Source organism: Cetorhinus maximus, chromosome 2, assembly GCF_964194155.1.
Source record: "Cetorhinus maximus chromosome 2, sCetMax3.hap1.1, whole genome shotgun sequence".
Taxonomy (NCBI): domain Eukaryota; kingdom Metazoa; phylum Chordata; class Chondrichthyes; order Lamniformes; family Cetorhinidae; genus Cetorhinus; species Cetorhinus maximus.
The window spans coordinates 93591457-93609338 of record NC_135880.1 but is presented as its reverse complement, the minus strand read 5'-3'; the positions used below and the strand labels follow the sequence as shown (position 1 = coordinate 93609338).

The following is a 17882-nucleotide window of genomic DNA, read 5'->3' as shown; positions in this document are numbered from 1 at the left end:
TTTCCAAGAGACAGGTCACTCACTTAAGCATTTTAATGAGCCTGCATACCTAAGACTTTATCTGTGTTTCTGGCTTAATGCTGCCTGTCTAGGTTTCTCGAGCCTTAGGAAACTTGGCAGCATACCACATGGAAAGTGTAAGTGCTTCTTCAACACTGCTTGTCAGCCAGGAGGAGCAAGAGAGCTTCCCCTAACCCAGAACGCTCAAGCAAACCTTAACTTCTCCAGAAATCAATGCCACTCCCTAACCTGCAATCACTGACACCTCCTTAACTGACCCACTGACACAATCCACAACCCCATGTATTAAACCAACCCTTCTCTAAAATCACCGCTCCCCCACTGGCCATCCCCACAATCACTGACTCTTTCCCGAAGTACCACTTGTCACTCCAATCTCTCTCTGATATCCCTTTGACCTCTCCCCAAGCCCCCATTTCTCTCTCTAATCTCTCCCTGGCACCCCTCTGGTCTCTCCATAAAATCCCATCTCACCTGATCACTCCCTAAACTATGATCTCTCCCTCTGATTTCTCCCCAAACCCCCATGATTGTACCTCAACCATCCAAACCACTGCACTCAATTCCTCCCCCCACCCCACCTCACAATTTCTAACACAAGTAACAGGACACTTACTTGTTCCTGGGCTCTGACCTCTTCTGAAGTGTTCTCTGCCCAATAGAGAACCAAGCCTGTCAATCAGGCTGGCTTCAAGATGGGGAATGCATTTTTTTTTAAATGCATGCCATGGCATGGAGTTAAAACTCCTCAGCATCCTGGGAAGCCTGGACTTCTAGGCTGGATCTATCCCAACTTGGAAATCTTAACCTATTAAATATCTGGACAACCATTTCGGGAGAGTTGAAAATGTGTCCATATAGTGTTAAAGGTACTCATTTCGTGTTTGTACGGTGCTTTGGAATTTGTAGACGCTGATTTTTTTTACCTCCCAAATTAAACAAAACCTACGAGAGAAATTGGGTGCTGAAGTTAACTGTTGCTTCCCTGCCACGACCCTGCTTTTCCTCTCCCTTTGTGACTAATACATCTTTCCTGCCCACTGCATGAAAATGCTGGCAGGAAAATGTGGCCTGGGATCTTGTCACATTCCCTGTCTACTTCTCTTAACGCTGATTCCAGGACAGACAGGTGAAGCTTGGTGGCCCTCCCTGAGCTAGGACCTGGAAGGTCCTGAAATGCAAAAAGTGGGGGAGAGGGTCTAATAGTGGTCTCCGCTCTCTCCAATTTGGCCCTGAATACCTACATTTGTAGGCCTCTGTCTCAATTGAAGTCCAAGAAACTTGAGTTAGCTGCTTCTTAAAAGCTCTTCTTCCTTTTTAAATGCCCAGTTGCCTAGTCAGGTGCTGCAGCAGCGGTCCCTCTGTAATGTTGAGGACCCATTATGAATAGATAATGACCATGACCTGTACACTGGATTCACGGAGCTAGGGGAATTTACTAAATAGAGTATTTGGAATGTGATGAGAGTGGAAATTCAGTGCAGAGGGAAAGGAGGTGCTAATTAATTTTAACCAAGAGATAACAGTAAATATATACAATATTAAGAATAATTAATTGGATCTAATGGGATTTTATTCAGCCAAACTATGGATCAACTGAGACCTCTTGCCTGAGATTCCCAATTGGAAACTCAAAGATACTGCATGTGACCTGGATAACCATATGTGCAGGATGTGCTACCAGTTGCTTGAATCTCTCAGCTTGAGGAGCAGCTGGAGATATTGCAGGGTATACAGGACGCTGAGAATTTCCAGGAACGCATGTTCCAGGAAGTGGTCACCCCACCGCTACAGAGAGTTCAGGAGAGTACTTAATGGGTGGCCATCCAGCGAGGTAGAAAGAGTCAGGTAGTGCAGGAATCCTCCAGGGGTGTCACACTCACCAAGCAGTTTTCAGCACTGTGTACCAGTGAGGCTGATGTCACCTTGGGGAAGTACAATCTAGAGCACATCCGCAATGCTGTAGATCAAATAACTGCACAGGAGGCCACAACAACGTGTAGAAATGCAGTGGCCATAGGTGATTCGAAAGTTAGGCGTTTTTGCAATTATTGGCATGAGTCCCAACTGGTGTGTTCCCTGCTTGGTGCCAGGGTAAACAACATCAATAAGAGGCTGTGGAACATTTTGAGTGAGGGGGCGGGAGGGGAACAACCTGAAGTCATGGCCTAGTTGAAAAGCAGGCGCTGAATTTTACAGCAGTGGGGTCAGGATTTTATGGGGCACGTAAAAGTCAGAAGTGAGCCCTCCTCTCCACACCCCACACCACCCCCCCACCCCGGCCCCCTGGCCAATTTGCCCTGAAGCCACTTAAGGGCTGTCAAGTCGTTAATTGGCTTAAAGCAGGCCTTCAACCCCATTAAGGGAGGAAGTCCCACCTCCAAGAGCTGCTGGCCAATCAAATAGCTGTCAATCTCTAGTCCTAGCCATGCTACAGGTGGCCTCTGCTGGGAATACAGCCAATTCCAAGAAAGGCGTTCAGCCATGGAACCCAGATGTTAAGGTAAGTCGGAGGTTTCACCGGAGTCAGGCTGGCATGCCCTGGCGAGGGCAAGTGGGAATGGGCAAGCTCAGGGTGGGAGTCACCAATGGGTGCAGAGAGCCCGTAAAGTTGGCAATCTCCCCTCCATGCCCCCTGACTGGCCACCAATCCAACCAGTAGACCCAGAAGGTGATGGACTTGGCTCCGGCTTCCCCTGCTGTGGGTTAAATCGCAGTGGCGGTGGGAGGAGGCCCTTAAGTGGTCATTAATTGGGCATTTAAGGGCCTCAGCTGACTCAGGGATGGGTGGAAGACCTCCTAATGCCTCCCCTGCCGCTGGTAAAATTGCAACAGCGGTGAGGGTTATTGGGTAGGTGCTGGGAATGGTGTTGATAACATAGTGCCAAATTTTATGGCCATTCCTCCCACCTCCAAACCTGCTTTCAGAAGGGCTGTAAAGTTCACAATATCATTCAGATAAAATTCAGCCTCAGGCCCTCAAAGTTAGCAATTTGGATTATTCCCAGTACCACATGCTAGTGAGTATAGGACTAGTAGGAAAAACAGGTTAAAGTGTGGCCAAAGAAGTAATACAGGAAAGACAGCTTCAGATTTTTGATGTATTGGGATCAGTTTTGTGGAAGGAATAATGTGTTCAAGGTGGGTGGGTTGCACCTCAACCAAGCTATGACCAATATCCTACCAGGAATGTTAATTAGTATCGTGGGGGAGAATTTAAATTGATTTTACAGGGTGAATAAGCACCAGGATGTAATATTAGGGAGGAGAAACACGGTGCATTGATGACTGGGGAAAGCAAGTATCACTAAAGAACAGTTGAGAAATAGGAGGGGTCAGAGATGGGGCAAATGTGAAGCAATCTAAGATGGGTTTGAAGTGCATGTATATCAATGTGTTTAGAGTACTAAATGAGATTGGTGAGCTAGAGGTGCAAGTCACACATGGGACTATGATATAGCAGGAGTAACAGAAACTTAGTTCAAAGAAGGAGAGGATTGGGAATTTATTGTTTCCATCTACAAGGTATTCATGAAAATCGGACAAAAAATGTAGTGGCAGTATTAATTAAAGAAATTATATAAAGCACTGGAGAGCAAAGGTGCAGTTGCGGAGCCAAGGGCAAAGTATATTAGTATATCTAGTTAGAATTAAGGAACAATAGAGGAACTATTACACTGCCAGATGTGTAGAATAGACCACCAAATAGTGGGAAGGAGATAGGGGAGCTGTGTAAAAAAATGAAATCTTACTACTAGCCAGTAGGAACAGGAAAAGGCAAATGTAGTCCATATCCTGCAGTATGATGGGGAATATCAATGCTCATTCAGACTACTAAATGGGTTTCAAATCTGAGAGAAAACAAGATGAGGAGAGAAGGTTGTTTCAGTTGCATTAATCACAGAGTCTGGATGGTACAAGAGTTTGTAGAAATGTCATTCACCCAATTGAAATATAAATGTACAAAATGTAAATTTCTTATACATGTAACATGTTATAAGCTAGAATAAGTAAACACAGAAGCTTCTTGAATATGAGTGCCCCGTAATCTATTTGCTCTCATGTTCCAGTTTAATGTTTATCCTACCCCAACCCATGGACCCCATCACATGGATCCCACCCCCACAGTAAAAAAATGGATGCGGGGAAGGGGTGTTAGTCATTTAAATGACAAGCAAAGAATCAATGTGCAGTAACAATGCAACCCTTCTGCAACATTCACCAAAATAGAAAGTGTTGAAATTGTTTAGCAGATTTTTCAGATGAGAGTTAGAATTAGTTTAATTAGTTAGACTCGGTATTTGTTTCCCAATCTGCCACAGTCACAGTACATTTTAAAGCTGCTTATTTAAAAATGAATACACTGCTCACTTTCTTTTCTAGATTATTGCAAAATTGAAATCTGGGGAAGCTGTAGAAGAAGCATACTGAATGGTGCTCCAGTTTTGACATGAAACAAGCCGATGAATCGAAGCAAACCTATTGAAAGGACAAGAAACCAGTTTTGATTATCTTGATGAACATAATGGGGCTAGATTTTCATCCTATTAAAAATCAGATGAAATGCACTTTCTGCTACATCCTTTATGCCCTGGCAATGAGCAATTTTAGGGAATGCAATGTGGTAAATCATAACAAGCATGAGTTTTTAATTCTAATAAAGCAGGTATCAAGTCACTTCACTGATATAAATGTCAATATTTTCTACTCCAGCTCTGCAAAACAGAGCCCTTGAGAGTGGCAAGGGCACAGAATGTATTCTGAGTGGGGGAATTCAATGTCCATTACCAATAGTGGCTAAGTAGTCTCACTGCTGATGGAGCTGGATGAGTCCTGGAGGACACATTAGGCTTGGCTTCTGGCAGGTGGTGAGAGAACCACAAAAGGAAAAAGCCTACTTGACCTCACCCTCACCAATCTACCTGATGCAGATGCAACTGTCCATGACAGTATTGGTAGGAGAGTCCTTGTGGAGACTAAGTCCTGTCTTCACATCTCCATTGTGTTGTATGGCACTAAATGATTCTCCCATTGATCCAATGGATGAGAGTTCAGCAAGGAGACCAATTGTTTACCATCTAGGCTGGTGTCGTTTCATATGTGATGTTAAGTCAAATCTTGATTTGCAGATTGGATTGCAAATATTACATAAGAAGTCACTGTGAGAGGAGTGGGTGAAGGCATTGGCTCATTTGTCCTCTGAGGACCTGACTCTGTTCTCCTCAAACATTGAGATTGCTTGATGACAGAAATTTCTCTATTTGGATCTGGCCAAGGCTATTTTCTTTTTTGCCATGTAGCAGGGTCCAAAGTGCAGACTCTGAGATTGGCTTTAAGGATGTATTTGTATCTGAGTCTGGGACATCCTATGGTGTGGGTTACTGTGCTCAGGTGACTGTAGAATACAGCCTTTGGTATATGGGAATCCTTCATGCCAACCATATGGCCAACCCAGCAAAGCTGAGCTTTGATGAGCATGTTCTTGATACCAGAAGCACCTTGCAAGAACTTTGCTATTAGGGATGTTTTCCTGCTGCCCTTGATGTTGCAGATAGATCTTAAGCAGCAAAGGTGGAATGTACCTAGTTATGTGGCACTATTGCTGAGCTAAGTGGAATAGATTCAGGACAGATCTAACAGCTCAAAACTGGCCATCCATGAGGAGCTGTGCCATCAGCAGCAACAGAGTTGTATTCAACCACTATCTGCAACCTCATGGCTCAGCATACCCCTTACTCTACCATTATCATCAAGCCAGGGGACAAACCCTGGTTCAATGAGAAATGTAGGAGAGCATGCCATGACACAGGACCAGGTCAAAATAAAAATAAGGTGCTAACCTGGTGAAGCTGCAACACAGAACTAGGAGCATGTTAAAAAGCAGAAACAGCATGCAATAGAGCTAAACAATCCCACAAACAACAGATCAGATCTAAGCTCTGGAATCCTGCCACATACAGTCATGAATGGGGGTGGACAATTAAACAAGGAGGAGGAGGCTCCATAAATATCCCTGCCCTCAATAATGGGGGAACCAGGCAAAAGATAAGGTTGAAGCATTTGCAACCACCTTAAGCCGGGAGTGCCGAGTGTATGATCCATCTCCTTCAAATGTCCCCACCAACACGAATGCCAGTCTTCAGCCAATTCGATTCGCTGCTTGTGATTTCAGAAAATGGACGGGATACAGAAAAGGCAATGGGTTCAGGCAACATATGAACCTACAAATTAGGAGCAAGGGTAGGCCATTTGGCCCCTTGAGTCTGCTCCGCCATTCAATAATGGCTGATCTAATTGTGACCTCAATTCAACATTCCACCTACCCCTGCTAACTTTTGACTCCCCTACCAGTCAAGATAGTTCCTCTTCCTTAAAAATGTTCATTGACCCTGCTCTCTGGGGAAAAGAGTTCCAAAAGTTCACAACCCTCTAAGAGAAAAAAATTTCTTCTCATCTCCATCTTAAATGGGAGATCCCATATTTTTAAACTGTGTCTAGTCTCTTCCACAAGGGGAAACCTCCTTTCAGCATCCACCCTGTCAAGCCCCCTCAGGATCATATATCTCTCAATAAGATCATCTCTCAATCTTCTAAACTCCAATGGATACAGACTCAGCCTGCCCAACGTTTCCTCGTAAGATCACTCCCCCATCCCAGGTATCAGTCGAGTGGACTTTCTCTGAACTGCTTCTAAGGCATTTACATCCTTTCTTAAATAAAGAGACCAAAAATGTACATAGTAATCTAGATATGGTCTTACCAACGCCCTGTAGCAAAATATCCCTACTTTTATATTCCATTCCCCTTGCAATAAACGGCAACATTTAATTTGCTTTCGTAATCACTTGCTGTACCTGCATACTAACTTTTCCTGATTCAAGTACCAGTACACCCTGATCCCTCTGTACCTCAGAGTTCTGCATCCTCTGTCCATTTAAATAATATGCTGCTTTTCTATTCTTCCTGCCAAAGTGGACAAGTTTCCACATTATACTCCATCTGTCAAATTTTTTGCCCACGCACTTAACCTATCTATGTCCCTTTGCAGACTCATTATGTTCACTTCACAACTTACTTTCCTACCTATCTTTGTGTTATCATCTAATTTAGCTACCATACATTAGGTCCCTTCATCCAAGTCATTGATATAAATTATAAGTAGTTGAGGCCCCAGCACTGATCCCTGTGGTACTCCAATCGTCACATCTTGCCAACCTGAAAAAGGCCCATTTATCCCTACTCTCTGCTTCCTGTTACCTAACCAATCCTCTATCCTTGCTAACACCCGGCTGAAGTACTGAAGACTTGTGCTCCAGTTCTAGCTGTGTCCTAGCCAAGTTGTTCCAGTACAGTTACAATACTGGCATTGACACGGCATCTATACTTCAACAAAAAGCAGGACAACACCTGTCTGGCCAATGATCACCCCATCAATCCACTCTCAACAGCAGCAAAGTGATGGGACGCGTCATTGACAGTACTATGAAGTGGCACTTACAAAACAATAACCCACTCACCGATGCTCAATTTGGGTTCTGCCAGGGCCACTTGGCTCCAGACCTCATTACAGCCTTGGTCGAAACATGGACAAAACAACTGGGTTCCAGACGTGAGGTGAGAGTGACTACACTTGACATAAAGGCTGCATTTGAACAAATGTGGCATCAAGAAGCCCTAGCAAAATTGAAATCAATGGGAATCAGGTGTAAACATTCCCACTGTTTTGAGTCATAATTAGTGCAAAGGAAGATGGTTGTGGTTGTTGGAGGCCAATCATCTCAACCCCAAGACATCACTGCAGGAGCTTCTCAGGATAGTATCCTAGGCCCAACCATCTTCAGCTGCTTTATCAATGACCTTGCCTCAATCATAAGGTTAGAAATGGGGATGTTTACTGATGATTGCACAATGTTTCAGCACCATTCATGGCTCATCAGATACTGAAGCAGACCCTGTCCATATACAGCAAGACCTGGACAATTTTTAGGCTTGGGCTGATAAGTGGCAAGTAGCATTCGTGCCACACAAGTGCCAGGAAAATACCAACACCAACAAGAGAAAATCTAGCCATCCCCCCTTAACGTTCAATGGCATTACTATTACTGAATTCACCATGATCAACATCCTGGGGGTTACCGCTGACCAGAATCTTAACTGGACCAGTCATGCCAACATTGTGGCTACAAATGCAGGTCAGAGGTTTGGAATTCTGCAGTGATTAACTCAAATCCTGTCTCCCCAAAGCCTGTCCACCATCCTCAAATCACAAGTCAGGAGTCTGATTGAATACTCTCCACTTATCTGGTTGAGTGCAAGTCCAACAACACTCAAGAAGCTTGACACCATGCAGGACAAACCAGCCTACTTGACTGGCACCCCATTCACCCACCTTAAACATTCATTCCCTCCACCACTGATGCATAGTAGCAGCATAATGTATCATCTACAAGGTGCACTGCAGCAACACACCATGGCACCTTCAGGAGCATCTTCCAAACCCTCAACCTCTACAGTCTCGAAGGACAAGGGGAGGAGATGCATGGGAACCAAGTTCCTTTCCAAGTCATGCACTATCCTAAGTTGGAACTACATCACTCTTCCTTCATCAGCAAAATCTGGGAACCCCCTCCCTAACAGCACAATGGATGTACCTTCACAATAAGGACTGCAATGGTTCAAGAAGGCAGTTCCCCACCATCTTCTTACAATTAAGAATGAGCAATAACTGCCTTACCAGCAATGTCGTATCCCATGAACAAATTTTTTAAAACAATGTAATTGCCAGCCCTAGCAAAGGAGCCATCAGGCATTTTTCTTATGTATTTGCCTGTTGCCGGCTGCAAGATCCTGTAAATGTCTCTGGCAGAACCCTGGAAGGATCCAGAGGAAAAAAAGGGTTGAGGGCGGCTATCACACTGACAGTCACTAGTAAAGTGTGGCCAGCTGATCCACTTGAGAACAGATCATGTTCCTGTAGATGACAGATTCCTGCCATTACCTGAATTACCAATATTTGGGAGTTTATCCTTTGGCTGAAGACTCTGTGTGCTGGGTATGGCTTCCTGCGGCTTGCACCTCTTTGCTGATCCCCTGCCTCTGAACCTGCTCCTGATGCTGTTGTTGTTGATGGCTCTGCTTTTGCCGCCCCACTACAGCTGCTGCTGATCATCTTGCTCCTCATCTGAGGAGCCACAGTAACACAGTATAAGCAGCACTCATTCTGATTTCATTGGTCAGAGCTCCAAAGTGCAAATCAGGCCTGCAAACCTCCAAAGTGCAGATTGCACCTCCATAGTGTGTGAAGTAACCTTTAAAGTGTGTAAATAAACCCTCAACACAAGCACTGTGAACAAACCCTTTCACACAAACAGGTAAGAAAGCAGTTCTGAGTACAAGTGTTTATTGATACATCTCCTTGTCATGGCTTCAGCCCTTTTATTTGCTGCTGTGCTCCCACCTTGCTTTCATTGGCAAGTTCCAGAAAGCCCAGGAAACCCATGGATCCAAAGTTAAACTGCAAAACCCATGTTGATATCAGTGTAATTGAGTGATTAACATATCCCAATTGACAAGTCCATTCTCAAGGGGGTTGCACACATGCAGCTTAAAGTGCATGAAATGTAGAAGGTCATCAGATTGGAGATGTCTTCCCAACATGGTTGGATTTTTGTCCAATTTAACTCCTCATCCTCAAACAATCTCACGTGCTCGCCCATGTTAAAATTAGTTCCCCCAACCCTCCCCGAAACAGGGTAAACGTACTCCTGTAGTCACGATGTATATATATGTTCCAGCTCAATAATAAAGAACCCACGTATTTGTTGTATATTGTTTATATTACTGTGACTTCTATATCAGTCACACTCTAAAGGAGCAAATAATATCATTATCCAATATGAACTTCACTTCTAAACTGGGGATTTTGGAGAACTAAGGGGTGGACCTAAACCTTGAGTCAATTTTTGCCCAGAGATCATGCAAATACAGTAAATAGAAGATTGTAAACTAGAAGCTAACCAACAATCAAACTTGTAAATCTAGTACATTCCTTATAGGGTCACAACTTTGTATATTTTATGGGTGAAGAGTGTCCTGCAGTCAGCATCGTAGTGAAGCAGTCTGGGAAGAGTATCCTGCAGTCAGCATCGCAGTGAAGCAGTCTGGCATGATGATGTCGGGTTGGCAATCTGACACCATCCTGCCAGTCTCCAATAATGTGGAAGGAGAGTGAGTGCCGAAATCGGAAGCCCTCCTGTCCCTTTGAAAAAAGAAATTAAAAACTTTTGAGCTTACTAAAAAGACAATCAGCTGCAATTTTTCATTGCTCACTCAATTTTTCGCCAGTTCACACAGGAAAAATATTGGGAGTGAGTTATGCCAGATATGAGGAGGTGGCACAAGAGTGGATGAACAGGCCTGCAAACGGAACCATGGCTACATGTAGCAACACAGTTTGCTGCTGAGGGTGGCAGCGTTTGGCTGTTAGTAAACTTTATTTGTTCAGTTTTTATAGGCTGACACAACAATTAATGAAAGAGTGAGAGGGAAGGGGGCCGTTAAATTGGTGGCTGATGCCGGTTCACCACCTAACTCCTCTTTAGCCTGATGGTCAGCCCTAGACGCCCAATTGGGCGTGGAGCCCCACTTCGCAACATTAATTGGCCAACATTCCTACTTGCTGGCCACTAATTGGCCAGCCGACCCTTGACTTGACATGCTGAAACTGCGGGGACAAGCGCACTACACACTTCCCGTTCCATTTCCCTTACCCTGCAGGAAACCATAAAATCCAGCCCATAAACTGTCTCAAAACATCTCTATTACTGATACAAAGCAAAGCATATTCCAAGAAAACTTTATGTAAACTATTGTGATAAGTCTCCAAATCCACTTGCTGAAGAGACTGCAAGTGGAGAGTCACCAAGGGAAATGATGTCACATCTCATATGACCCAGCAGCTGTATAGACTCTATAGACTGTATAGCAGATATAGACTGACAGAGTGAGAGATGTATTCCTTTAATCACGATGTGTATATATGTTTCAGTTCAATAATAAAGAACCCACATATTTGTTGTATATTGTTTATATTAAAGTGACTTCTATATCAGTCACACTCTAAAGGAACAAATAATATCATTATCCAATATGAACTTCACTTCTAAACTGGATTTTGGAGAACTAAGGGTTAGACCTAAACCTTGAGTTAATTTTTGCCCAGAGATCATGCAAATACAGTAAATAGAAGATTGTAAACTAGAAGCTAACCAACAATCAAACTTGTAAATCTAGTACATTCCTTATAGGGTCACAACTTTGTATATTTTATGGGTGAAGAGTGTCCTGCAGTCAGCATCGCAGTGAAGCAGTCTGGGAAATGCATCCTGCAATCAGCATCGCAGTGAAGCAGTCTGGAAAGAGTGTTCTGCAGTCAGCATCGCGGTGAAGCAGTCTGGAAAGAGTGTTCTGCAGTCAGCATTGCAGTGAAGCAGTCTGGGAAGAGTGTCCTGCAGTCAGCATCGCAGTATGGAAAGAGTATCCTGCAGTCAGTTATTGTTGAAAATAACAAGAGTGTCATCACAGGACAGCATGAGAGAGCGGTGGAGAGATTAGAACCAGCACAAGTGCGGGGAAACTTCAAAGTGATGTCAGCACAAAAGTGAGAGCTGATTGGTGAGTAGTGGGTAAGTGTTTTTCGCCAGTTTAAAATAGATTAAGCTAAGGAAAGGTAAGAGTTCTAGTTTTTATTTAAAGTAATAAATAATTTCACTTTTTTTTTACTGTATTTAACTTAAAGTAAGGGTTTTCTTTACAACTAGAGGCATGGCAGGGCAGCTCAGTCCTGTGTTATGTGCCGCCTGCAACATGTGGGAAGTCCTAGACGCTCCTTGCGCCCTGACTGACCATGTGTGCAGGAAGTGCCACCAGCTGCAGCTACTTGAGCTCTGAGTTTCAAAGCTTAAGCAGAGGCACAGAGGTGCATCCGTGAGGCTGAGAGTTTCGTGGAAAGCATGTTTTTAGATGTGGTCACCCCACAGCTTACAGAAGTGCAGACAGAGAGGGAATGGGTGACCGTCAGTCAGAAGAAAGGTGTCAGGCAGGTAGTCAGGAAATCCCCAGGGTGCATCTCCCTTGAGAACCATTTTTATGTGTTGGAAAACGGTGAGCGTGACAGTTCCCCTGGGGAGTGCAACCGCGCTCATGGCACTGTGAGTGGCTCAGCTGCACAAGGCGGGAGGAAAAAGAGGGGAAGAGCAATAGTGGTAGGAGACTCGATAGTAAAGGGAACAGACAGGCGTTTCTGCGGCCGTAGACGTGACTCCAGCATGGTATGTTGCCTCCTTGGTGCCAGGGTCAAGGATGTCACTGAACGGCTGCAGGGCATTCTAAAGGGGGAGGGCAAACAGACAGAGATCATGGTACATATTGGCACCAACGACATAGGTAGAATGAGGGATGAGGCCCTGCAAGCAGAATATAGGGAGCTAGGAAATGGATTGAATAACAGGACCTCACAGGTAGTAATCTCTGGATTACTTCCGGTGCCATGCACTAGTGAGTGTAGAAATAGGAGGTTAGTCCAGATGAATGCGTGGCTGGAGAGATGGTGCAAGAGGGAGGGCTTTAGATTTCGGGGACATTGGAACCATTTCTGGGGGCGGCGGGACCTGTGGACGGGTTGCACCTGAACCAGAATGGGACCAACATCCTTGCAGGGAGGTTTGTTGGTGCTGTTGGGGAGGGTTTAAACTAACTTGGCAGGGGGATGGAATCCTAAGAGGAGGTTCAGCATGGGGAGATGCACAGCCAAAATTAGAAGAGACAGCAAGTGAGTCTGGAAGGCATAGAAATTATAGGCCAGTTAAGGAAAGTTTGGCAAGGTTGGATGGTATTTATTTTAATGCAAGTAGTCTGACAAATAAGGCAGATGAGTTGAGGGCACAAATTAACACATGGAAGTAAGATGTCATTGCTGTCACAGAGGCATGGTTGGGAGGGGGCAGGATTGGCAGCTCAATATTCCAGGATACATGGTCTTCAGGCGAGACAGGGAAGAAGGTAAAAGAGGAGGGGGTATCGCAATATTGATCAAGGAATCAATTACAGCAGTAAGGAGCGATGACATCTTAGAAGGCTCCTCAAATGAAGCCATATGGGTAGAACTGAAAAACAAAAAAGGAGCAATCACATTACTGGGAGTGTACTATAGACCCCTGAGTCTGAGAGAAACAGAAGAGCAGATATGTAAGCAAATTTCAGAGAAGTGTAAAAATAATAGGGTAGTAATAGTGGGGGATTTCAACTTCCCCAACATTAACTGGATTAGTCATAGTGTGATAGGTTTAGAGGGAGCGGAATTCTTAAAATGCATCCAGGAGAGCTTTGTAAGCCAGTATGTAGAAGGTCCTACAAGAGAGAGGGCGGTCCTGGACTTAAATTTAAGGAAAGATGCCAGGCAAGTGGTAGCGGTATCAGTGGGGGAGCATTTTGCAGATAGTGATCATAACTCCGTTAGATTCAAGGTTGTTATGGAAAAGGACAAGGATGGGCCAGAAATCAGGGTTCTAAATTGGGGAAAGGCTGATTTTAATAAGATCAGATATGATTTGGCCAGAGTTGATTGGGAGCAGCTACCTTTAGATAAATCTGCGTTAGAGCAGTGGGACTTATTCAAGAAGGAAATAGGGAGAGTACAGGGCCAACATATTCCAGTAAAGATAAAGGGCAGGACCAACAAATCCAGGGAACCCTGGATCTCGAGGGATATACAGGATTGGATAAAGAGAAAAAGGGAGGGCTCAAAACAGCGGAAGCCCTAGAGGAGTATAGCATGTGTAGGGGGGAACTTAAGGAAATTAGGAAAGCAAAAAGGCATGAAAAAACATTGGCAAGTAAAATAAAGGAAAATCCAAAGTTATTTTACAAGTACATTAAGAGTAAGAGGATAACTAGAGAAAGAGTAGGGCCCATTAAGGGCCATAGTGGTAATTTGTGTGTGGAGCCGAAAGACGTAGGTAGGGTTCTAAATGAATACTTTGTGTCAGTGTTCACAAGTGAGAGGGATGACGTGGGCATGGAAATCAGGCAGAAGGACTGTGATATAATTAAAGAAGTTAGCATAGAAAGGGAGGAGGTTCTAAGTGGTCTGGCAGGCTTAAAAGTAGATATATCTCCAGGCCCGGATGAAATGTATCCCAGGCTTTTGAGTGAGGCAAGGGAGGAGATAGCAGGGGCGCTGGCAAAAATTTTCATTACCTCTCTGGCTGCAGGAGAGGTGCCAGAGAACTGGAGGACAGCCAATGTGGTACCGTTATTCATGAAGGGAGGAAGAGATAAACCAGGGAACTATAGGCCAGTCAGGCTAACCTCAGTGGTGGGGAAATATTGGAAGCAATTCTGTAGAACTGAATTAATCTAAACTTGGAGAGGCAGGGATTTATTAAGGGAAGGTCATGTCTGACCAATTTGATTGAATTTTTCAAGGAGGAGACCAGGTGTGTAGATGAGGGCAATGCATTTGACGCAGTCTATCTGGACTTCAGCAAGGCTTTTGATAAGATCCCACATGGGATATTGATAACGAAGGTAAAAGCCCATGGGATCCAAGGCAATTTGGCAAATTGGATCCAGAATTGGCTGAGTGGCAGGAAGCAGAGGGTGATGGTCGAGTGGTGTTTTTGTGACTGGATGCCTGTGTCCACTGGGGTTCCATAGGGATTGGTGTTGGGTCCCTTGCTGTTTGTGGTTATATAAATGATTTAGACTTGAATGTAGGAGGGTTGATCAGTAAGTTCGCAAATTACACCAAAATTGGTGGGGTGGTAAATAGTGAGGAGGATAGCCTTAGATTACAGGAGGATATAGATGGGCTGGTCAGATGGGCAGATCAGTGACAAATGGAATTTAATCCAGATAAGATACACTTGGGCAGGACAAACAAGGCATGGGAATACACGATGAATGGTAGGACCCTGGGAAGTACCAAGGATCAGAGGGACCTTGGTGTGCATGTCCACTGGTCCCTTAAGGTAGTGGGACAGGTAGATAAGGTGGTTAAGAAGGCATATGGGAGACTTGCCTTTATTAGCTGACGCACAGAATATAAAAGCAGGGAGGTTATGCTGGAACTGTATAAAACGTTGGTTAGGCCACAGCTAGAGGACTGCGTGCAGTTCTGGAATCTGCATTATAGGAAGGATGTGATTGTAGTAGAGAGAGTGCAGAGGAGATTTACCAGGATGTTACCTGGGCTGGAGAGTTTTAGTTATGAGGAGAGATTGGATAGACTGGGGTTATTTTCCTTGGAGCAGAGGAGATTGAGGGGGGACATGATTGAGGTGTATAAAATTATGAGGGGCTTAGATCGAGTAGACAGAAAGGAACTTTTCCCCTTGGTGGAGGGATCAATAACCAGGGGGCATAGATTTAAGGTAAGGGGCAGGAGGTTAAGAGGGGATGTGAGGAAGAATTTTTCACCCAGAGGATGGTGGGAATCTAGAACTCACTGCCTGAAAGGGTAGCAGAGGCAGAAACCCTCATAACATTTAAGAAGTATTTGGATGCGCACTTGCGATGCCATGGCCTACAAAGCTATGGGCCTAGTGCTGGAAAATGGGATTAGAATAGTTAGGTACTTGTTTGACCAGCGCAGACTCGATGGGCCGAAGGGCCTTTTTCTATGCTGTAGACCTCTAAGCCTCTATGACTCTTTGATTTTCAATCTCATACTGCAAAGATATTAAGGTTTGAAGTCTTGTTTTGAGACTGAATATATTTTACAAAATGATACATTTGCCCCATAACTTCCGAGCTCCAGGGCAGTGTATCGGGAATGCCCCAAAGATGCACTAGGGAACCCCCTGACCCCAAAGTTCCCAAGTAAGGCTTGCATGGAAATAGCCCTGGAAGTTCAAATTTCTGACACACAATTGCCCTGCATGTCAACCATCCGAAAATGCGATTTAAGTCACAAACTTTGGATGGTTCCAACTGTCTTACAGCAATAGTTACCCAGAAAAAGTTAGAAGAAGTAAAACCACTTCTAACTTCTGATTAACTATTGTACTGACCTCCCCCACCCTCCCATGGGACCCACCCCACAAGGCCCCACCCGCCGAACCCCATGGGTCCCCTGACTACCCCACCCCCCCGATTTCCCACAGGATTCTCCCACACCCCATTTGGAGCCTCATCATAACACCCCATCCACACACCCCTGATCCCCACAGGGCACCTCAACTTCCCCCCACCACTAGCTCTGCACCCCCCTGGCTGCACCTCCCCCGACTGCCCAATCCCTGTCCTGACTGCACACCACCACACCACCCCCCCAGATTGCCCAACACCCCTTCCCCCCGACTGTACAACCCCCTTGGATCACCTGACCCCCCTGGACCACCCGACACCCCCTCCCCGACCCCGAAATTCTAACCACTTACCTTACAAATCTATTTTCCCCCAGACTTGAAAGTGGCTAGACCTGTAAAATCATCTGATTTATGGCAGTTAGTGCCGTCAAAAAGGGACGTGGCCTCCTTGCGTCCTCTGCAGCTCTTGACAGAAGGCCTTAGAAACACTCTGCACTATATAGTTCTTGCCTGGCCTGAGTCAGAAGGTCGGGCGAGAAAAGATCGAAAGGATTTTCAGGTAAGAAACTAGGAGCGGAGTGACAATCCGACTCTGGCTGCCACACCATGGTAGTTCAAGCCCACTGTCTTTCCACTTGAATTTATCAATAATATGTGGTCACGGTGTCTATTTATATTCTTGTAACTCAAACACAACTTAGCACATGGAAACTGAGCTAATACCAGCAACTGCTGCATTTGTGCTTCAAACTATTGAATAACTGGTGGGGTTTATTCAAATAATTGAACCTTTTTCTCCCTGATACATGTGGATTTGATATAAGGGCGCATTAACTTCACCCCCCCTTCTCCCCCGCCCCACACATACTATGGGGTGAATTTTATCCCCCACAACCCCCACCCCCGGCATATTTGAAGGTGGAAGGGCAGGTAAAGTAAAACGGTGGGTGGGCAGCCCACCACCTTCCCACACCCAGAATTTCCTGCAAGTCAAAACTGCTCCTCCTGCCTCTAAAAGATGCCAACGCTGATTTGCTGTGGAGCACACTCACTGTCAGCCATCTTGCTTTACTATGTTTGTGTATCGGTTAAAAGTGATTCTATGATTTATACTGGAACATTCAATTTTATTTTCAGAATTAAGGCCGATGAATCAAGAACCTGGCCTCCACACCCAAATAAATCTTATAACTTTATCATGTGATTGTCAGATTCCTAATAATTTCAATCTCAGTACTGATTCTGGAAAAGCTGAATGAGAGTCCGGCAGCAGAGAAATATCAAGAGCTAGCACATGATGATGATGTGTCTTCATATGTTGCACACGCATAACACCCGGCCAACCTGTTCACATGAATCCAGGTGTGTCAAAAAACATACAAGTTCAGGCAACAATATGCATGATACCTGTCTTTGCACCATCACCCACTAACTTTGCGCAAGAGAGCACTCGATCTTCTGTATGTGGTTTACACTGATACCCATTTATCTTCTTTCCTCCTCCAACCAGGTCACCACTTAGAAGGAATGTATCTTTGGGAAGTGCAAGGTACAGAACACATGCTTTCAGTAACTGGAAGCACTAGGGAAAACTAGTGAAAATGTGTTTTATACCCCTTTAGGATACATTGGGTTAAATGGCACTTTTCATGTGTCATGATGGTTAATTTTGGATGAGGTAAAATAAAAGTTGTGAGAAAATTCAGTGGTCTTTGGCAGTCTTAACAGAATACCAAAGGAAATCACCTTGTCTCTGTTTCTTCTCAGGATTTT

At 44.6% G+C, this 17882-nt stretch overlaps 1 protein-coding gene across 1 annotated transcript in view; it reads left to right on the top strand.

The window, feature by feature from the left end:
- kifl (kinesin family-like) overlaps window positions 1-4673 on the top strand; it is a 90533-nt gene extending 85860 nt beyond the window's left edge. Inside the window, exon 13 of the mRNA XM_078559312.1 lies at window positions 4405-4673. Coding sequence (XP_078415438.1) covers window positions 4405-4452 — 48 coding nt within the window. The 3' untranslated portion in view covers window positions 4453-4673. The remainder of the gene's footprint in view (window positions 1-4404) is intronic.
- The last annotated feature ends 13209 nt before the right edge of the window (window positions 4674-17882 follow it).